The 23,969-nt window shown below is 35.7% G+C and overlaps 2 protein-coding genes across 3 annotated transcripts; both read left to right on the top strand.

Annotated features, from left to right (window-relative positions):
• Window positions 1-4,226: 4,226 nt before the first annotated feature.
• Window positions 4,227-13,440, top strand: LOC146397863 (keratin-associated protein 20-1-like). Of its 2 annotated transcripts, XM_084987284.1 has the most exons (2): window positions 4,227-4,275; window positions 13,183-13,440. In XM_084987284.1, the coding sequence occupies exons 1-2, from the start codon at window positions 4,227-4,229 to the stop codon at window positions 13,278-13,280; spliced, it is 147 nt and encodes a 48-aa protein (XP_084843410.1). In that variant the 3' UTR covers window positions 13,281-13,440. The 2 variants fall into 2 exon arrangements, with proteins under 2 accessions (XP_084843410.1, XP_084843409.1); XM_084987283.1 differs by lacking the exon at window positions 4,227-4,275 and having other exon boundaries at window positions 13,061-13,440.
• A 9,612-nt stretch (window positions 13,441-23,052) lies between these two features.
• Window positions 23,053-23,482, top strand: LOC146397862 (keratin-associated protein 19-3-like). Its single transcript, XM_084987285.1, has one exon. It carries the CDS (start codon window positions 23,053-23,055, stop codon window positions 23,239-23,241), a length of 189 nt encoding a protein of 62 aa, XP_084843411.1. The 3' UTR covers window positions 23,242-23,482.
• The last annotated feature ends 487 nt before the right edge of the window (window positions 23,483-23,969 follow it).

The following is a 23,969-nucleotide window of genomic DNA, read 5'->3' as shown; positions in this document are numbered from 1 at the left end:
ATTATCTTGCTTTTATAACTACTTCTTATAAGTCTACCTGTAAGGCAGCTGGAGGTTTGTCCCTGGTCTTTGGCTCCATCACTAAATATGCAAAATCTAATTCCATAAGCAGAACATAAAATCCTTTCATGATACAGCCTCTGGGTTAGGCTCTAATGCCGTTTCCAGCTACCCCTTCATATACCAATAGCCATTTTATCCTGTGTTTTCTGCTTATAATTTTCTGATTGTGGTGTGCATTCTTAGATCTTCTTGTTTATGGATAACTGATGCCATCTGTGATAATGCCTCTTTCATCTCTCTGCTAGCCTGTATCTAAATCAACTGTTACTTCTCAACTTGAGTGGCACATCATCTGAGTCTCCTTGTTTGCCTCCTATACAACCTATATAATCATGTCAAGCAGATGTAGGTGATCTCGCTACTCATCCCCCACAGATTACAGAACTTTTTTTTATTATAGGAGTTAGTATTTATTTTCTGTTTATTTTAGGCCTACTTCAATTGACTTTATTAATTCATTAATTTATACATATTCTATAAATTGGAAACCTATCATAAAAAGTAAAATTCCAGCTGTGGTTCAGTAGGTTAAGAACATGACATAGTGTCCATGAGGATGCAGCTTCAATCCCTGGCTTGGCTCGATGGGTTAAGGATCTGGCATTGCCACAAGCTGTGGAGTAGGTTATAGATGGGGCTAAGATCTGATATTGCTCTGCTTGTGGTATAAGCTTTTAACTGCAGCTCTGCTTTGACCCCTATCCCAGGAACTTCTGTATGTTTCAGGTGCAGCCATAAAAAAAAAAATGAAATAAGACATCATCCCTGACCAGAAGGAGCTTGGAGCCTGGTTAACCAGAGAGATAGGGGGATCTACATTACAGGTTAGTCTTCTGAAAGAGATGGCCACAAGAGCATCATGGGAATTTAAAAGACAGATGCCAGGCTGATGATGGTTAGGGCAAATCATCTAGATGTAGGGATACCTACATTGAGTTTTCTAAGACAATGATGCAGTAGCCAGATAAAAACAAGATGGGAGGTCATTCTTGCTGAGAAAATAGCACATAAAAGAGCCTAGGTATACAAAAACAACATGGTTTTTCAATAAATATATATAGTGATTATGAATTCTTTAATATCTGTCTTGCCTTGTTTATTTCTATATTATCAGCAGTTAGCAGAGTTTCTATAACAGAAGTCTGGCTTAGAAACAAATGACTAGCAAAACAATACAACAACTGCACACATATTATATTTATACAGTTATGTAATGATGGAAATGATGACTAGTGATGATGATGACACAGCTAAAATCACTAATGCATGAACAAAAGTTGTTTCCCACAAAACACGCATTGTTAAGAACCAGGCTCTGCGTGGTACTGAAGTAATTGACATTAATTATCCCTAATCGTGATAAACTTTAAAACTCATTTAGTCATAGCAAGACCAAGGCAGTGGTCCAAATAAGTAGCTCCATTGTCCCTCACACACCCTGACTCTTGCCTTTTGTATCTTTTTCTGTCAGACCGTCACTTTGTTATATCATTTAATATTGAGCTTCTCCATGAAATACTTTATATTTTCTATTTTATCTTAGTTTGTCTATTGTTTTTCAACTAATTAGGGGATTTAAAAAAAAAACATACAATGTGCCTCATGGTTTTGTAGCTGGTCATCCTGCTTGTTTACTCATACCTAGAGTGGTACTCTCTTATCTAAGGGTGATTTTAATATACATTTACAGGATGGCTTCAGAACTATATCTGGCAGTTGCTCCAATTTCAGTCTTCAATCAGTGGTGAGTGGAGCAAGTCTTCAGACATTCTATGATCATGTCTGGTCTAAACAAGTGTGTTGGGGTTGGGAGAGCCAAAATATTTCAATTCCTAATTTTTCCAGGGAGGAGGAAGTGATACCAATGGTAGCAAAAATACAAAATGAAAGAATGAAAATTCAGAATCATAATGCTGGGTAGATTTGGCTTTGAACCATCATGTGTCTGTTTACTACTTAAGTGATTTTTGATCAATTAATCAGTCATTTTATCCCTCAATTGTTTAATATGCTGCATTGGGGGGGGGGTCTGTCTGTCTTTTAAGGTTTGGTGATAGTTTAATGAGATGAGATACAAAATAATGCCCAGCAAATGTTGGTTCCCCAATAAATCTGGACAGTGATAAAGGGTGCTAATAAGTTCAAAACTAGTAGAATAGTGAGATTCATTGTCCCTGAAGTGTCACCTCTACCACCATCACTTCCCTGACAGCTGATAGATGAGTTTGTATAGAACACATCACCAGTGGGAAAAAAAATCATAGAGCAACAATTTTGTGGGATGCACAAAAAAACTGTTACAGATTTTATATTTGTAAACAATATAGTGCCTGTGTATGTCTGATCTCTCATATGTCCTACTTCTTAAATCAAAACATCATTTTTCTTTTTCTGCCAGAATGAGCTGCCTTGTCATTGAGGTTGCTAAAGGCAATGACAGGGTGAAAGGGCTAAATGAATAAATTCTAGCCAAGCCTTATACTGTGGATGCCTCTGGAGGGAAAGTTGTTTGCAAGACAGAACTATACTTAGGAAATTTTTAGTGATGTAAATATAGTAAATAAGTTGAAGAGAAATCTTCTCTGACCAGAATGTTAGACTAATAAGAAATATTTCATTAAGCAGTTAAGAGAAAATAGACCAGAATAAAATGGTTGAACAGATATATATGATAATTATGTTTATATTGACCCAGGGAATTTCTTTTCTTGTCGGTTATTCATCACTTTAAAATACTAATAATTGTGTTTTTTATTTTTAAAGTAAATTCTTATTTTTATAAAAAACATAAAAAGCAGTATTTCTCTAGTTATGTGATTTTCTTTTTTTTAATTAAAGTATAGTTGATTTACAATGTTGTGTTAATTCCTGCTGCACAAAGAAGTAACAGTTGTATACATATATACATTCTTTCTTAAATTATTCCTTGCCACTGTGGTTTATCCCAGGAAGCTGGATATAGTTCCTTATGCTGTAGAGGAGGAACTTGTTGTCCATCTCTGGGTATTTTTATATAAATACACTTAAAGCTTACTGAAATGTCTAAGCTACTTAAACACTGCTACCTAAATACCTGCTTCTTGCTTTCCTCTTGGTAATAAATCCAGGGGCATGAGGTAATGCTTTTATCTAAACATGTTATTATCCAGATGAAAAATTACCATAACACACACAACAATAACAGTGATGCCTTTGATTGACAGGGTATTGTCAGCATTACTGGATCCCTAATTATAAATTATATGTATATCACTACCTCATAAAGGATATTGGCCATTTAGGTCTTTGATCAATCCCTAAACGTCTGAAAAGATTAGGTCACATAGGTAGAATTCATGCCAGCTAATCAATACCTGTTAAAATATATAAGAGAGGAGATAAATCTTTTGGTTGTGGAACAATTTTGTTCCTAAGATAACAAAACCATTTGTCAGACTCTGCTTTGAATATCTCCCCTTGTACCTCCAATAAAATATGTTCTCTAAGCTGTAAACTGATTCTGTGATCTCAGATATTATTAACAAGGACTCAAAATGGGGTTAGTAGGTGACATGTGATGCTGTTAAAATTAATGATGGGTTAAAATTTGGAATCTAAATGACTATGACCTTTAACCAAGGAAAATAATTTCATTGTAGCCATGTGATTGAACAGGCAGAATTTTCTGTAGAAATTAATTAATGTGAATTATCCATTATAAATTTTCCTTGTCTAAAAATCCTTCTGAGAAATTAATAAACTTCTGTGAACATTTATTTATTCATTCGGCATTCACTCGTTACTTCATTCAGCAAATATTAAGAATCTACTACATGTCAGATAATCTGTGAGACAATGGGGTACAGGTCTGTGTCATATAGGGTCTGCGTTCTAAATTATCTCATAGTTTCTTATGTGAGACAAGAATCTAAGCAAATAATCATTTTAGAATGTTGTCATCTTGAGGTGTCAGGATGCAGCAGTGTGGACATGCTGAATTGTTTGAAGGAAGAAGAGAGAAGAATTTAGAAATGACGAGTTATTCAAGCTCTATCATAAGGAGACGAGGGGAGTCTCTGGTTTGCTATACCCACTACCGAGCATATAAAAGGTCATGTGCAGGTGATGACATTTAAGCCTAGGAAACTAACTCTATTCTTTAGGTTAACCCTTCACTCCTGATCATGTTCTATTATAGCAACAGTTATGGTGGCTTGGGCTATAGGTATGGCTGTGGTGAGGTTGGCTCAGCTTCAGCTATGACTCTGAGTGGCATAATTGCAATTGTTGTCATCCTTCTTGTGGTAGCAGATGTTAGTACTTTGGATTCCACTAAGGAATCCCCTTGGACTAACCTTTGTGAAGTGGTAGCTGTTTTTCTGATGTTCATCATCCTATCAATTATCAAAAAATAAACTAATCCAGACCTACACTTGAATTATTTTAGAACATTATCTGCAGGATCTGAATTGAGTGAGAAGTATCTCCAAGATTTTTTTTCTTTTGGAATCATACTATTTTAGTAATTCCACACATCTCCAATTAAAATTATTTGAGTGAGAAAATTCTTCTTTTGGAAATAAATATTATGTGATTTTACAAATATGCTTTTCATCTTTTCTGATTGCAATCATTTATCAGCTAGAGATAATCAACCATATCTTGTCTGGCACATAGAAGAGGTTCAAATGCTTGGGACTGAGAGTTGAGAGATGTCTTGTTATTATCTTGCCCTGTAGTAAGGAAGCAAAAACTTTGTAACCAACATAATTACTTTTCAGTAAATGTACATGATATAAGAGCAAAGTAATCTTAATTTTAATAAGCATGCAGACCTCCTCTTGTCTAAAAAATTATATTATGATATTTTCCCCATACAATTAGTCCATAGACTGTGAAAGGGTGCTTGCTTTATATCCCCTCTCCTGCACGTATATAAAAGATCTTGTGTAGGTAGTTCTCAGAGGAAACTTACATTCTTAAAACTGTGTGCTACAGGGTGTATGGATACAGCTGCTCTGAGTCATGCTACCTTGGAACACATTGTTCCTATGAATTCAACTTAACGTCTTACAGTGTATTTTACCCCTTTGGACTCATTTATCTTTGGATTTATACCTACTGGTTTATGTTTCATCCAAACAATGGCAGATATATTCTCATTGACAACATGAAAAACTTTAGAATGTCAACTTCATCCACTAGATTGGACAAACTCAATGGATAACCTCCATTATATTTAGAATTTATCACTTTAATCTTATGTAAACTTCATTTATTGAGGTAGTTTTATTTTAATAGCTGATACAGAAAATTTTCATAAGCTGTTATACATGGAGGGAATAAACAAGATCCTACCATAGAGCTCAGAGAGCTTAACTTTGAAGGGTCCTGTATAAATTTTATTCCTCTCATTAAGTTCAGACAACTCTTTTATCTCACTGATTCCAGATTACATTTCCAGAAAAGGGCCAGAAATTCAGGAATTCTGATATGGTTGAGTGGGAAGCCACATGGTTCAAAAATCAGCTATGTTTATAGGAGAATTTTGTGAAAGTCACTGTTGTCTGTTAAAGGGGTTTCTCCCCTTTATTTTAATTTATTTATTTATTTATTTATTTATTTTTTGCTTTTTAGGGCCACACCCACAGCATATGCAGGTTCCTAGGCTAAGGGTAGAATTGGAGCTGTAGACACAGACCCACGCCACAGCCAGAGCAATGCAGGATCTAAGCCGCTTCTGTGACCTACACCACAGCTCACGGCAACGCAGGATCCCCAACCCACTGAGTGATGCCTGGAATCAAACCTGCAACCTCATGGTTCCTAGTCGGATTCATTAACCTCTGAGTCAGAACGGGACTTCCCCCTCCCCTTTATTTTAGAATATGAGGATAGCATTCATAATACTGAAATACTATAGATTTTGGATCACCCTATTTTTGGTCTGAAAGGAAAGATTTAGCGTAAACTCAGAATTATCCACTGCACTCAGGTTCCTGATGTAGTTTATGCTGTACTTTTACGTTAATGTTTATATGAGAACCATCTCAGGCTTCCAGGATACCAACATGGGAGAGATTGTCTTAGTAACATCATAAAAGTCATCTAAGTAGTAGAGTATAAGGGAGAAATTTCAAACACTATAAATAAAAGGCGAGATAGCCCTGATGGAGATTTACGGGGTTAAAATGGTATAAAGGGAAGAGTCTCTGTGGCTGAGTGGATTAAGTGCCTGGGGTTGAAACTGTTGTGGGTCTTGTCAATGCTGTGGCTCTTGTCACTGCTGTAGCTTGAGTTCGATCCTTGGCCTGGGAATTTCTGCTCTCTGCTGATGCAGCCAAAAAAAAAAAAAAATATATATATATATATATATATATATATATATATGACTGTTTCTTCTGTGGTGCAACAGGATCAGTGACGTCTTGGGAGCCCTGGGATGACGGTTCAATCCCCAACCTGGGACAGTGGATTAAAGATCCGGCATTGCTGCAGCCGCAGCTCAGGTCGTAACTATGGCTGGGATCTGTATCTGGCCCAGAAGAACTGCATATGTTTTGGGGGGTGGGGGTGGAGAAAAAACAGATGACAGAGAGAGAGACAAAATAAATTTAATGAATTAAGCAAAGACATCCAGTTGCAAAGGAAAATACGATATTTAACCTACTAATACACCTAAGGAGAAACCTGTACTAATGGGAGCAGAAGCAATTTATCATTGCTACGGAAGCTGAGTTAGTGGAACATCACAAGGCATGTACAGGGGCCGTTGCAGTAATGGATCCTATATGTCTTCACGCGCATCTGTCTAGGGTAGTCCAAAAATATCGCCTAATAAATGCATTAAAATGGACTTGTTAATATGTTTCCTGGAGTCCAGTAGGTGCTGGGTTTAGCCCCAGATATGTACTCACAAAAATAATGTCACTGTGCAATTGATTCTTCTTAGTTCACAGAGGTCGGAGAAATGTATCTAGAACCTCCCCAGAAGAAAAAGTTAAATAGAAATCTCCTAGAAAATAGTAATTGCCCTGATAAATTTATCCCTCTTCAAAATTGTAGGCTCAATGAGATATTTTGTTTCCTTTAGTATATTGAGAATAAATCTATTTCTCAGGGGCTGACAAACATTAAGTAGTTCAAGTGAATCATCTATAAAAAATAAATCCAACCCATTAATATATGAAAAGAAATAATCGTTGCAGAAAATGTAATACTAGAGTGTACTTGATTCATGAATTCTCCTCTTAGTTAACCTACATGGAAATGTGAATTATAATCTGATAATTTTATTAATTTACAGAGACAAATTACTGTTACAGGGAAATGGAAATACCCAAAGCCCATTTTATCTGGGGAATGGAATCATATTGAGAAGACAATTTGTTCATTTACCCTGAGAAATCACTGTCAGAATGGCCAAAGGACTTAAACCCAATATAATTAGCTTACTCTTTTTCTGTAAGAATTATTAAGACTGAATATAATCAGAAAGTTATGTTCTGGGTCAGAATCAGAACATAGGGAGTTACATAAACTGAATGGTTAATGACATAAGACTAGTATAACTTAATAAATTCATTACACAATGTATTTGATCATCCTAATGTGACTAGAAGTAGTTTAAGTCCTATATTAAGGTCATTTTTGCCTTGAAGAAGACATGTGTTCCTCAGTGTAACTGCAACATACCATAGAACCTCACTAAAGCTTCAATACCCCCTATCACATCATACCAAAGTCAATACTTTTTGACTTTTCTAGATGAACTGTTTGCTCTGTATGCCTAGGAAACTAGTCAAGATGTTCTTACTGACTAGAGTTATTACTCTAATAATACCCCAGTGTTAAGCCTGTGGAAAAATGAGATGAATTTCCTTTCTTTCAATGCTGACTTTGGTTTTCAAGTAGTTCATCTATTTAGCCCCTTCTGTAAGTAATTACATAACTCAAAGAGGTGACTGTGATAATATGTAGGATAAATGCTATCTTGCTTTTGTCTGTGGGTGAAGGGAAATTGGAAATAGTAAGATTAATGTCTTTTGCTATTTAAAGAAATCCTTCAGTATCTCAAAAGTTTAGAAATTTCGGTATCCCACCCTGGACCATAAGATGTGTGGCCTATGAAATCATTTAACTTAGCTTCTATTAACTTCAGGTACCTTGAATTATTTACTGTCTGGCCATACATCTCTAGCAACTATGTTTAAAATGCTGTGTTCATACACTTTTTTTTGTGACAATAATATTCACAATTTCCAAAAGTTTGGTATGTTGAATAATACATACTTTTGAGAACTTTGTGACCCTGTGTAAGTATTACTACTTTATAGCAACTGGTTTACTATGCTGTACAGCAGAAATTGACACAAGACTAAAATAAACTATATTCTGATAAAATGAAAAGATAGCCAAAAATATAAATGGTGAAACAGAATTAAAATAAGTATAGCAAAGGTCTTATGAAATAAAGTATAAATTAAAAGCAATACATAGTCGAGATCTATTACTACACATTGAGGCGTGTGGTTGGTAATAAAGGTACAGCAGTGATTGCCAATTGTAAGTCAAATAATAGACCTTGATATAACAGGAAGGGAAATATTAGAAATAAGCAAATTAACAGAAACACAAAATTCTGCTTTTATTATCAACCAATGACACTAGAAAATTAGAGATTAATTTAATAAAAACTTTACCGAAATGTGTAGTTTAATGGATGGAAGAAAAAACTCAAGAATGAAACAATAAAACACTTAGAAAATGAGATCTGCATATAAAAATATACATTTGTACTTCAACATGTATAGTATATGTTCATTAATTCAGAGTAACAATAGAGGAGTGAAATTAGGAGATAAATGGTTCAAAAGTCAAGAAAAGGGTAAAAAGGCTATTAAAAATGAATAAGAAGAAATAATAAAAATTAAGAAAAAAATTAAAAAATTAAAATGTAGAAAATGAATAGAGTTGATAAATCAATCCACAGATTGGAGAAATCAAATAGGAAAAAAACTTTGTGATGTAAGTTTTGGGAATGTATGTATATATGTATAAAGAAATTAAATATGAGCAAGAAGATAGAACGATGGCAGCAGCAGTGTTTTTTCCTTCAAATTAGTACAACAGCATTCAGGTTGCATGCTAGGAAATTGAAAATGTCTGAATAAAAATCATGTTTTAGTCCATAAGTATTTCAAAAAGGAGTGGACAATTTAATTTGATCAATATACTATGAAAGCAATAAAAATATTCCTAATAAAACTTTCCAAAGTATTTACCCCTAGATGTTCAAAGATCAGAAAAACCAACATGGAAATACATTTTGTAAAGTATTTCTTAACATTTTTGTACTTAAAAATATATCACAAAAATAAACAAAATTCAATCAGATTAATAATTCTTTGTATTTCTAAAATTCCTAAATAAAACAATAGGAAATAAACCTGATAAAACTTGATTTTTTATTGTATTCCCATAAGCTTTTAAATCTAACAATAATGTCATGCTGTTTTCTTTTCTATATTTTAATATCTGCTGAAAATGTTCTAGTGTGGAAAATCATCTTATAAGTATCTCATAAATATTAAGATAATTTTGGAAAGTTTACCAAAAATTACACTGTGATATTTATTAGGATCCTATTATATTTATGAATTAAAAAGGAAAATTGTGATCATTTATATATTTTATCTTCTCAAACAATGAAATAGATGGCATAGGTTTCCTTCATTCAAGTATTGTGTATCCTTCTATAAAGTTTTTCACCAATGTTACGCAAATTTCATGTTAAATCCATTGCTCTATTTGATACTGTTATTGAAATTGGAAAAAGCTAGTATTCACTTAAACTTTCTAAAAGCCTTTTCTAGTATACTTAAAAGCCTTTAATTATGTAATATACTCTTAGAAGTAGTTGATTTGATTTTCTTGTGTTTTCCAAACGTGACCTTATCATAAATTTTATAAGGATATTTACATTCCACTATATCATTTCTCAGTCTATTTTCTTTTCCAGGTGCATTGATATCCTCTACAGGAAGATAAGAGTGGTAATTGTGGAAATCCTTGCATAATTTCAGTGTTCATTCATAATGTACAAACATGGTTTTAACATTGAAAATATAATTTAATAGTATATTAAATTGAAGCAATTTTCTTGGACAATAAATGATAAAGAAAAATTAGCTTTCCTATAGCAATATGTTCATACAGTTATTTAATAGATATATCTTTATCTTTTCTAATTATTATCACAATTGGAATTATCTCAAGATCTAGAGATTTAATATTATATGGTTTTTAAAATATCTATCCAGGAGTTCCTGTTGTGGCTCAGTGGTTAACGAATCTGACTAGGAACCTTGAGGTTGTGGGTTTTATCCCTGGCTTCGCTCAGTGGGTTAAGGATCTGGTGCTGCCATGAGCTGTAGTGTAGGTCGGAGATGAGGCTCGGATCCAGCATTGCTGTGGCTCTGGCGTAGGCCAGTGGCTACAGCTCTGACTAGATCCCTAGCCTGGGAACCTCCATATGCCACAGGTGCGGCCCTAGAAAAGACAGAAAGACAAAATAAATAAATAAATAAATAAATAAATAAATAAATAAATAAATAAAATATCCATTCATAGAAAATTAACGTGTTTTGCCTCTAATAATTCCATCTCACAAAAATTCTGATCCTTTCTGTGGCAAATAGAGTTTTCCTGTGATATTTATATCATTGGTCTTTGTACCATCATCATTCTTTATATCATCAGCAACAACCTAGATAGAAATGGAAACATATTTTATTGACAAAAATAGAAGTACAGTTGGATAATGTCTATGGCAATAAAGAAACATATTTTAGACATCTCATGCTTAAAAAATGTACATTATACAATACCTCTTAGACTATTTTGCCAGGCAGGACCCAATGAGAATGTATCATTATTTATTATTTTTACATATTTAAAATCCCTGGTCTAGAACTTAAAATATCATTGACCCTTCATATTGTATTATTGATGTTTTACATGATCTTCACAGCATTAGATAAATACTTCTATTACTTATTTATGTTTGCTTTGTAGGGCCACACCTGGGGCATATGGAAATTCCTAGGCTAGGGGCCAAATAGGGGCTGCAGCTGCCAGCTTATTCACAGCCACATCAACACTAGATCTGGGTCACGTTTGTGACCTATACCACAGCTCATGACAATGCTGATCATTAATCCACTGAGTGAGGCCAGGGATCAAACCTGCATCCTTGTGGACACTAGTCAGGTTCATAACCCACTGAGCCACAGTGGGAACTCCTGGATAAATACTTCTTAATGTATCTTTTCCTAAACTTAGGATTTTACTAGGAGCTATTCAGGAAATCACTTAAAGAGACTATGGGAAGTGTTTAATTAACAAAGGATAAGTGTATTTTAGATATTAGTATACTAAATATACTCCACAATATACACATTTTATTTTATATACCTCAAATATGCACATGTTACATTAACCATAACATTTACAGGTGTTGTGCTCACACAAAAATTATATACATATTTTCTATTGGAAAACATATTTTAGACATCTCATGCTTAAAAAATGTTGATGAGCATAATAAACATCACATAACCACATAAAAACATAAAAACCAATAAGAGTGATGGTGTTCTAAATAGTTTAAAAGCATTATTTGCAAATGTCAAAGTCAGCCTGGTCAAAAAAATAACAAAATCAAAAGCAGTATATATCTAATCATTTGATTTCTCTGTATCACCTCACACCAGTCAGAATGGCCATCATCAAAAAGTCTACAAACAATGAATGATGGAGAGAAGGGAACACTGTTACACTGTCAGTGGTAATGTAAGCTGGTACAACCACTATGGGGAACAAGTATGGAGCTTCCTCAAAAAAATCCCACTCTTGGGCATATATCTAGAGAAAAGCATAATTTGAAAAAAATACATATACTTCAATGTTTATTGCAGCATGAGTTACAATAGCCAAGACACGGAAGCAACCTAAACATCCACCAAAAAATGAATGGATAAAGATGTAGCACATATATACAATGGAATGTATATATGAAAAATAATGAAATAATGCCATTTGAAGCAACATGGATATACCTAGAGATTATCATACTAAGTCTACTAAGTCAGACATACAGATAAATATTGTGATATTACTTCTATGTGGAATCTAATAAACATGATGTAAACAAACTATTTACAAAACAGAAATAGACTCACAGATTTTGAAATCAAACTCATGATTACCAGAGAGGAAATGGGGGATATGAATTGGGGGCTTGGGATTGACATATACGTACTACTGTTTGTGGGATGGATAACTAACAAGGATCTACTGTGTATCATAGGGAAATCTACTCAACATTCTGTAATAATCTCCATGGGAAAAGAATCTAAGAAAGAATGGACACACATATACGTAAGACTGATTCACCTTGCTGTACACCTGAAACTTATGACATTGTAGGTCAACCATACTCCAATAACATTTTTAAAAAATAAAGTAAAATGGGATTACACTACACAAGCCAAACAGACAAAGAAACAACAACAACAAAGCCAAGAAATTGTTGGTGATAACAAGATAAGATCTTATTGTGACCTTGAGTCTGCAAATCTGTGCTTTAAGTCTACAGGAGGATGAAGTTATTACTTCAAGATAAGCCTAAAAAATATGTGTGGCTCTCAAGTTATGCAAACTCATGAAGCTTGGTTACAAAGATGAAGTACGACAGTAAAACTTTTATTGCTAAAGGTAAATGATACACCTTCAAGAATTTAGAGGCAACAGTAAAGGAATTCCAACACTAATGGGAGTGAGGGCCTCTCCTCTAAAAGAACACAATATTAATGACCTGGTTTTCATGCAAATTAGCTTATAAAATGCAAGGCATGATTGCTTGTGGTTTGTCACACCTCCTACCGAGGGTGTATAAAAGGCCACAAGGAAGCAGAAAAGTTCATATTCTACAAGCAAAAGCCTTGCTCTCACCTACATCTCCAACTCTTAACAAGATGAGCTATTACTACAGCAACTACTGTGGCGGTCTGGGCTATGGCCTTGGCAGTCTGGGCTATGGCCTTGGCAGTCTGGGCTGTGGCTATGGTTGCTTCCGAGATCTGGGCTGTGGCTTCGGTGCTGGCTATGGCGGCTACAGATATGGCTGCTACCGCCCGTGTTACTATGGAAGATACTGGTCCTCTGGCTTCTACTGAGATACATTCCATTCAACCTTGCTCGCGACTGAGAGCTTTCAGCCAATTTTTCTCTTGCTGATTCTACCATCTGGACACCTGATTCCATTGATGCCTCTTTCAGATGAAAGAATGATGTACCAATCCAAGGTTACTGCGATAGACCAGATTTCAGCATACCAGGACCAATTTGATAAAAATCGTATGAACTTGCAATTCTAATCTGGGGAGTGTGGGATGGAGTGGATTTACAGTTTGGGTAACAATTCTCCTTTTGGGCATATATTTTGGCAGAACTCTCATTCCAAATTGTTCATGTGAAATCTGTGAAAATTTACATTAAACTTACTTTAGCATTTGAAATATGTTGTCATTGTCTGTTCCTTATAAATACAATTTCCATACATGTAGGCAATCGAAAGTGAGTTTATGCATGTGTCTGTTGGAAAATCTATGTGTGTTTTCTCTGTGAAACATCCAACAATTATGTTGTACCTGAAATTCTTGTAACCATGAGGGTAGAGAGACTGTCCAGCAATTCTTTTCACATTTTGTTAAAAGTATATCCACACAGCTGCAGCTGTTCTTAACCAGCCTCATATCTTCTCAGTGGGATCATTATGCAACATTATTGCATAATTTGCCAGTGTTGTACTCAACGTCCTGCTGTCTTTTGCTGTTTCCAAGCAGGACACAACTCTGTTGTGCTGCTGGAAGCTGTGTTTGTAATGGATTTCTTTTACTGTGGCTGCTTTCTTGGTCTCACTTAAACAACCATTGAAGGAGTTCAAACAACCTTCACAATCACATAGCATTTGGTTAGCCATTAGCTAAGTTGCCATCCTTGTTTCCAGGTACCCAGAGCTCTAGGTTATATTTGGATACTAGGCTCAGTAAGTCCTCATTTGGGGTGCCCAAAGAGACATTTGTCATACAGTAGATGTTTGCTTCTCAAAATGCCCTAGCTTGACTAGGTTTGCTCCCTTGATAATCAGAATAATTAAGCTTATGTAATTTAGTGTGTGATTCTTTTTAAAGGGCCAGAGGTACCAGAGTGTGTGTATGTAAGCATCATGTCTGTCTCTAGGCTTATGGAATTACCTGCATTTTCCTCGGCTGTTCTACTTCCCTATTGTTTGTATCTCCAGATGGTGTCTTCACCTTTTATTCAAGTTGCTTCACTAATAGTACAAACCTGCCAAATGGAGATTGTATGGAACTTTATAGTCTCTCTGAAGAACTTTTTTAAAAATTAGTTTTCAGGAAGAAAGTTCCTTTAAAATGTCTTTGAATTAAGGAGCCCTTTTGAAAGACAACTACATTCAAGGTATAACCACTAAATAAATCGACCACTGACCTACTTGTATATTAATTTATGACAATGGTGTTCTTAGCTTTGGATTCTATAAACCAAACTGATCAAAGTACATGACATCCAAAAAAAGGAGACACCCTGGAATATGCTACATTTAATTTCTTTCAAGAACATAGTATGATCATGACAAATAAAGCAATACCTTTGATTACAAAAACATATTGATAACGCATGTTTCCAGCATGTTAACTCATAAAATAGGAAAGCCTTGGTGACAAATATTAGACATGAGCTATAGCATGTCACAGCAGAATAAGTTCAAGGTGCCAATACCAAAGTTTTTATGAACTTTTCAAAATAATTACACAGGGGTTCACATGTCAACATATTATTATATGAACTAGTTTTTGGCACCTAAGCAAAAAAAAAAAAAAAAAAAAGCTGCTAATTGTGTCAACAAGAACTTCAGCTTATTCAGTTTTTCTGTGCTTGGTGATGCCATGCTGGAACCATCCATGACAGATGTAACCATACATTTATTCAACTATCCACTCAAGAGTAATTATCATCACAATGTGCCCAACCTGTACTAAGTACCAGAGGTAAAAAGGCATAAAAAAAAAACTTTTTTTTTTTGAGGGGGGTGCACCCATGCCATATGGAAATCCCCAGGCTAAGGGTTGAATCAGAGCTACAGCCGCTTGCCTACACCACAGCCACAACAAAGGAGGATCCAAGCTGTCTCTGGGACCTACACCACAGCCCAGAGAAATTCTGGAAAATTGACCCATTGATCGAGGCCAGGGATTGAACCCCATCCTCATACATACTAATCAGATACTTTGACTTTCTTCTGTGCCACAATGGGAACTCCCATGTCCTGAGATCTTGATGAGCTTATAGGTCAAAAGGAAATTCAGACAATAGGTTTATACTTATAATTCTGTGTTCAATTTTAAGAAAGATCTATGTCTTGAGAGCAACTGGACCCCATAGATGGGCTATCTAATCAAGGCTCTGTGGCCAAAGTTCCCCCCAAAGATGTTGCCTGAGCTTAAAGGAATAATAAAAAGGGAGAATTTAGAGTGTGTTAGGATGTAGTGTTTGTGTTAGCCTGAGTGCTCTCGGCAGCTCATTCCCCCATAACCAATAACTAGATGAAAGTTTCTCTTGTAAATGAGTAGTTACTCAACATATTCAGTAAAGATTCATTTAGAAACTAGAAATTGGAAGGTGGAGTTAGATTGCCTGGGATGTTCTTCCAACTTCCTAGATGATAACCATCATCAAAAATAATGGTGCCAGTTACCTAGGAGTTGCTGCCAGAGGGAATATGAAATTGAAGAGAGATAACTTAGGAGAATCAGTGCCTTGTTTTGTAGCCATTATAAGTCTAAAGAAGATTAAAGTGCGAGACCCAATTGTATCAGGAAGACATTATTTCGATGGTCATATATTTTAATCAGAAATATATTGCTTTAGGGAGTTCCCATCATGACTCAGTGGAAATGAATCTGACTAGCATCCATGAGGTTTGATCCCTGGCCTTGCTCAGTTAGTTAAGGACCTGGCATTGCCATGAACTGAGGTGTGGATCATAGACTTGGCTTGGATCCAGTGTTGTTGGGGCTGTGGTGCAGCCCAGCAGATACAGCTCCAATTCGACCCCTATCTGGGAACCTCCATATGCCACATATAAATATGTATATATTGCTTCAGTCTTTCATTGTATTCTCCTTTTGTGAAACAAAATTTAAGAGTATTTTATCTTGTAGATAATATTATATTATTTCAAAGCAATGTCCTATATGTTTTCTTCTTTAATATTCACAACTTTTTGAATCACGCAGTCATTTTGATCCCAGTTTTCCAAATAAATTTCAACACAATGTCCAATGTCACATTAAGTGACATAACTAGAACTAGCAGCTAAATTGTTTACCTTTACAGGTCTGTACAGAAAAGAAAACTTTCTTTGAGTAAGGAACTGTATGCTCTTTTGAAATTTGACAAATGGAATTGACATTAAAGTAGCTCTAATTTTATATCCATGGTAAAACTCATAAAAGCACTTTCTTAGAAGTTCAACTGCTACCATATTTACTTCTGTGATTTATAATAATATACATGATACTCCAAATTAATCATGGTATTATTTTCTCAATTCTTCTTGAACCCCTTCTGAATTGTAAATGTGCAAAAAACTTATGACCAAATTTAGGGCAATTGCTAATGATTTAATTTTAGGAATTTGAGTGTTGAAAGCATTCAGGATAATTAAGTGAGAAAGAGATAGACAAATACCACATGATACCTCTTACATGTGGAATATCAAATATGGCACAAATGACCCTATGTGCAAAATAGAAACCAACTCATGGACATAGAGAACAGACTTGTGGTTGCCAAGGAGGAACGGGGAGGGAGTGGGATGGACAAGGAGTTTGGGGTTGGTAGGGGAAAGCTATTACTTTTAGAATAGATAGGCACAGGGAACTATATCCAGTTTCTTGGGATAGACCATGATGGAAGGTAGTATGAGAAAAAAAATATATATATATTTATATATATATATATGATGGGTCACTATATATATATATATATATATATATATATATATATATGATGGGTCATTATGACGTACAGCAGAAATTAACACAACACTGTAAATCAGCTATACTCTAATAAAAATAGCATAAAAAAAACCCGAGAAATTTCCACACTTTTTTTTTTGGGCCGACCCGCCTCATATGGAGGTTCCCAGGCTGGGGGTCTAATCAGAGCCACAGCTGCCGCCCTATGCCACAGCCACAGCAATGCCAGATCTGAGCGCATCTACCACCTTCATCACAGTTCACAGCAACGCCAGATCCATAACCAGCTGAGCGAGGCCAGGAATTGAACCTGCAACCTCATGGTTCCTAGTCAGATTCATTTCCACTGTGCCATATAGGAACTCTAAGATTTTTTCTTAGTAAAAGAAAATAATTTTTTTAAAAAAGCTTTCAGGATAGAAAAGTTAAAAGTATTAGTTTTCTATGGCCTGTTAACAAATCACCATCAATTTATCAATTAAAATAGCACCTATTTCTTAGCTCCCACATCTGTGGGTCAGAAGTCGAGCAAGATGTTACTGGGTTCCCTGATCAGGGTGGCCTAATGCTACGTTAAGGTACCAGCTGGGTTGAATTCTTGTCTGCAGGCTCTGGGGAAGAATCTGCTCCCAAGCTCACACTGGTGTTGAAAGAATCCAGTTCCTATGATGGTAGGTTTGAGTTCCTATTTCTCTACTTACTATCAGCTGAGGCTACTCTTAATAACTAGAGGACACTTACATGCCTTGCCACATGGCCCCCTCTAGCATCAAGCCACTAAAGACGAGCCAAACCCTCCTCATTCCCTGAGCCTATGCCTCTTATTCTTCTATCAGAGAGAGCAAATTCTACTTTCCTAGGGCTCTTATGATTAGGTTGGGCCCAGCCAGATAATCCCTCTTTCTTTCTTTCTTTCTTTTTTTTTTTTTTTTTGGGCTATATCCATGGTGTATGGAAGTTCCCAGGCTAAGGGTCCAATCAGAGCTACACCTGATGGCCTATACCACAGCCACAGCCACAGCCACATCAGATCCGAGTCACATCTATGACCTATATCACAGCTCACGGCAATGCTGGATCCTTAACCCACTGAGCAAAGCCAGGGATCGAACCTTCAACCTCATGGTTCCTAGTTGGATTTGTTTCTGCTGCACCAGAATGGGAACTCCAATCCCCCTTACTTAATTGTGTCACATGAAATAGACTAATCACAGCATAAACCCCATCATATTCATAGTGCTGGAGCAAAGCCAGATGTGTACCTCAGGAGAAGGATGGGGTGGGCATTTCAACATGCTGCCTAACCAAGAGACATGTTCTCTTACTTCCCTGGCCAACCACTTCCTGCCTGATTCAGAGTAAACACAAAGCCCCTGCAATGACCTCCTTAGACATTTGTGTGAAATTATTTTTAAATAGTGTTGCTGAGGGTGATTTCAGTTCCATCTGCCTGCCATGTTCCTTCCCCACCCAGGGAGCCACATGGGTCATTCCCTCATTTTTCTAGTCTTCATATAAAATACACCTGTTTTAAATGTGCTTTCTTACCAATCTATTCACAGTTTCTTTTTTCTTCCTTTTTAAATTTTTTTTTTAAATTAAAGTCTGGTTGATTTACACTGTTGTATCAATTTCTGCTGTACAGGAAAGTGACCACACACATTCTTTTTTTATATTATCCTCCATCATGTTCCATCACAAGAGACTGGACATAGTTCCCTGTGCTATGCCATAGGGCTTCATTGCTTATCCATTATAAATTTAAGAATTTGCATCTACCAACCCCAAACTTGCAGTCTGCCCCACTCCCTCCCCCTTCCCCTTGGCAACCACAGGTCTGTTCTCCATGTCTGTGAGTTTGTTTTTATTCTGTATCTATCTGCAATTTTAATACCCCCACTGGTCATTGCATATCTCCCATCTCTGCTCTACATTTTGTCCTTGGCAATCACCACTATCTATCAAACACGTTTTTGAATGATTGATTGGCTGGTCAAGAATACGAGACTTTTGCCAGTTTTGTTTGCTATCATGAAATATCCACCCCAGTGTCTGGAAAAAAAAAAAAAAGATTGAGAATAAAGTAGCTACTCAGTAAATATTTGTTGAATGTATAAATTATGTCTGTATTTATTTACAGCCTGTCTCCCCCACTAAAATGTTACCCCCCTGAAGATGGGAGATTTGTTTGGCTTTTTACTACTTTGTTTCCAAAATAAGCAGGTAATTGTTTTCTATTATTTGTTGAGTGAAAGAATGAAAGTTAATTTGAATTTGGAGGGAGAAAAAAAGAAGCTTAACTCAGGTATGACTCTAGATTCCTGTCTTGGACAGCTGGCCATTTTTGAAGCTCTTTGACAAGAGGAAAATAGTAAGAAAGAGGAAAAAAATAAAGGAACAAACAAAAAATTGAGCATGTGGTGGATGAAAGGAAGATGATTGGCCTTTTTTGTCTTTTTAAAAGCATTTTTCACACATTCATTGAATTTGAAATAAGTTCAGCAAGTACATGTGTGGATGAGAGAGAGACGGACGGGAGTTTTCAGAATTGCTGCTGGCTGGCGCCTGTTTGCTTTTTGAAATCAAATGGGGTCGGACCCAGTGAGAATGGGGGAGAGATAGGTGTTCAAAAAGAAAGAGATTTTCTGCATGACTGTGGATTTGCAGTAAGTAACCAGTGGGGGTGTAAAGACAGATTTATGGGGCAGGGTTGAGCATACAGTTGGGATCAGAGGCAACACATCTGTGATGTGTTCAATCTTCAGAGTTTTATGAGGTGATTATTTCTTTTCAGCTATACAGAGTAGATCCAAAATAATTAACTTGCTAATATATATCACTAGTTATGTTTGTTATGTTTATTAATATAAACATTTCTTTAAACATAAGGTACGTAGGTGTGTGAGAAACAGTTGTTTTAGCCAGCGCTAAGGCATATAACTCCCTTTAATACTAAATATAGTCAGAAATAAACAAGTTCCTAACAATAATGTGGACTCGGTATGGAACGATATCAGGTCCACATTCTCATGCACAGTAAAGCCAATATGCTGGCCTTGAGTTATAGTGAAGGAAAGTGTAGCAGTGATTGCAGGGCATCAGGCAAAGTGTCCAAGCAGCAAGTGTTCAAATGGCCTGAACTCCCCAAAGGCTTTCAACAAAAGTCTTTTATTTATTTTTTATTTCTTTGTCATTTGTCTTTTAGGGCTGCACCCCCTAAATATTTCTAAATGACAATATTACATTAACCAATACACATGTTGGGGTTTCTATCAATTAAGAAGGGTTAAATTATGAGAAGCATGTTAGTTTTATTAAACCAACTGAAGTAGATTTAAAAAGAAATATTTAATATATTTATTTTTAATTTCTTTTGATAAGCAATTACATATTTTTCTTAAATAGTTTAAGTATTTCTTATTCAGAAGTTAAAGAGTTTTCTCTGAAGTTGTGCTCCTTCTGAAGGACAAACAGCTTTACCCTCACCTGATAATAGAAACAGCATCACTTACGAGTCAGGTAGTGAGCTCAAAAAACACAGGCTCTTTAGCCAGCAAACTGGTTTTGAAACTCATCTCAACCACCAATTAGCTGTATGACCTTGTGCAGATAACTAAGCAGGATAGTGATATTATGAAGGATTGTTATAAGTTTGAGTTTAATACATTAAAGAACTTTGGATAGTGCCTGGCCCATATTAATTGCTTATTATATATTATCTGTTATCATTGCTAATTTTAAAAATAAAAGTATAGATTACATATGAGGTCTAGAAGTATCCTATCTGGTTATTTTCCAATCAACGTGTCATTTACACGTGTACCCTCCATTGAAATCATCCAAAAAATTCCTTTTTCTGAATCTCCCAAGAAGAATATCTATGGCAGCTTTTAAATTGTTTACAAGTTCTTGTACTCATTTTGCAGTTTTTGGAAGTACTATAATGGGACAGAGAAAGCGTATGTAATATTACCTTTATAAATTGGCTGATGTCCAGAGTCTATTGAGTTGAAAGACATTTTGAGGGAATTGGATTTTCCCCTTTTACAGTTTGTTCGACTTTCAACAGTTGTTTAAAAACCACAAAATAAGGCTGACCTTTATGTGAATATATATTTTTTAAAGTATGTGGATTAAAGAGAAAATAAAGAATTGATATAAGAAATAAAAGGAGTTTTTAACAATGATATTTACCAAAATCTTGAGATGGAAGGGCAGTTGTATCTGAGAAAAATAAAAGATTGAAAAGAGTGTCTTTCTACAGAAACCAGGGTGAGTCCTGGGGTGAATGGTGGAAAGTCTGGTCCTTTCTGTGCTGGGCGGGAAGCAGTATGGGCAGAGAAGAGAAGATGAGGCAGATACCTTTGTATTTCATGTACAGTCAAAAAGGTTGGCTTTTCTTTTAGGCATCAAACAAAGTGCAAGAAAATAGGAAGTAATTCCTAGGTTGAATCTTATGAGATCCTCTGTTATTGAGGAAAAGGCAAAATGACTGGGTTTATCAGACCAAATCCTTGGCTTTTACCAAAGACCGGAGATAGCAGTCTTTAAAAAAAAAAAATTACCTTTAATCTGATTGAAACTAAATTCTTCTAACTGAAGTAGGTCAAATAGAGTAGTTCTTTACCATTAATAGTTATCTTTAATTTGTAGTCGGGCAAAGTTCTATCATTATGGATATAATATAAGCACCTAAAACACCATACTCATAATTAACTGGTAGGGGAAACCAGCACATGTAAATGATGTTCAAAAATCACATACTCTGACAGATATTCAATCATTTTGACCTTTTTTAAAAAGTAGAACTAGCTGAATATATGCAGGCTAACTGGTATCAAGTCGCTTGCACTCATAGCTAATGATAGTGGGAATAAACAATGGAATAAACAAAAATATAAGGCAGCTGTGTACTATGGGAGAATAAACTCTCCAACCTGCAGTGGAGAAAATTCAAATTTACCTGATAAACTAAGGCTGGCTTGGAGCACTTAGGTTTTAGTCCTCACCTGTCACTGAAGATCATTGTTGCGTGATTCTGTTTATCAGAGTTGTTTTCTCAACAGTTTAAAAAATAATAAAGGACAGCGAAATAAATGGAGCTTTGAGTTTCTTTGAATTCTGAAATTCTATGATCCTACGATAGAATGGAATTTAGTATCTGTAATAAGAACATATTTGTGGGTAGGAGGGACTTTTTATGCAATCTTCAATAATATCTACTAAGTAGGCTTACTCTGCATGACAGGTGATGCTTGAGAAATTCCTTTGACTTTACTTTGCAGCCCTTTTAAAAATTCAGTAGCATTATTGCACCACTAAATGTGCTTCTCAGCTGACTTTAAAAGCAATTTGTATTAAGATATACATCATAGTTAATTGTCATTTTTCATAGGGCTAGTATTTCAGGGAAAATTATACTTCGATTTATGTGAATTCTTGGGAGAAGAAAGATAACGCTCATGACTTAGAAAAAAATTAACAGCCCCGGAATGGCAAAGGAAATGCAATCTCATGTGATACAATTTAAAGAACAGAAGCCAGAGAGACTTGTTTATGGAGTTTGAAACTCAGAAACTCAAAGTATGGGGTTTATAAACAGAATAGTGTCTTATTAGAGTGGAATAATTATCTAGGAATTCAAATAAAGGAGAAAATAAAATGCATCACATGATTTTTAAATGGGGAGTTGCATACACAAGTGGGAGGCATGGTTTGAAGTTAGCAAACAAGACAGTTGACATAGTTTCCATGTAAGGTGTTCTATGGGTGATATTTAGAGGTGTGGCTTTCCAACCCATCAGCATATATATAAATGCTCTTGGGCAGTCACAGTCACAAAGCTGACCTACAACACCGAGGCACATTCACCACCCCTGAAACCATGAGCTACTACAGCAGCTACTGCAGAGGCCTGGGCTACGGCTATGGCTGTGGATGCGGCAGTTTCCGAAGACTGGGCTACGGCTGTGGCTATGGTGGCTACCAGTACGGTTCTGGTTATGGAGGCTACGGATATGGCTGCTACCGTCCTTGTTACTATGGAGGATACTCGTCTTCTGGCTTCTACTGAATCAATCTTTGAAAATTTATAATTTGTGGACTTAGTCTTCTAAGACATCCTGATTCATCTAGAAAACTTTATTCCATAACCTGTATGCTTCATTTATCCTGTCTTGATAATGAAACTGTTTTTTGAGCCATCTGGTTTCTGACGCTAATATGAAGAAAACTTGATGTACTAGATGTTGCTGTTTGATTAGCGATAGTCTCAGGAATGCTCCTTTGATATAGGATGAAGAATCATCATTATAATATAGCAAGTCTTTGCCTTTCAGTATCTGATGTCTAATAATAAACTTTTTCTGACATAGTGAATGCGTTTTAAGCTTCAGTTTTGTTTTTTTGTTTGTCTTTGTTTTTTGGTTTTTTTTAATTATGTCCACACCTGAAGCATGTGGCAATTCCTGGGTCAGGGATTGAACCCGAATATCTGCAGCAATGCGAGATCCTTTAACCTACTGGTAGAACACCTAAGCTCCAATTTTTAAAATGACATTAAACTTGTTGTGATTCATTAGTACAGTCATAAACTATGGCAATAGTTTCTTCTTTTTATTTACCAATATATTGTATTTCATAATTATCCTTTCCTCCTCCTTCTTCATTTCTTTCCCTTACCTCTTCCACCTCCACCTTTTCCTCACTTCTATTTATTTATCATCTTCTTCCTCCTCATCTTTATTAATATCTGCCTCTTTCTTCGCTTTCTTTATATCTAAAGGTTGAAGAGACTCTGTG

Source organism: Sus scrofa, chromosome 13 (genome assembly GCF_054392235.1).
Source record: "Sus scrofa isolate SSC_HxYL_T2T_F1_AM1 chromosome 13, Sscrofa_HxYL_maternal_Yorkshire_Landrace_v2.0, whole genome shotgun sequence".
In the NCBI taxonomy this organism is placed as follows: Eukaryota; Metazoa; Chordata; class Mammalia; order Artiodactyla; family Suidae; genus Sus; species Sus scrofa.
This window is presented reverse-complemented; position numbering and strand designations above follow the sequence as displayed.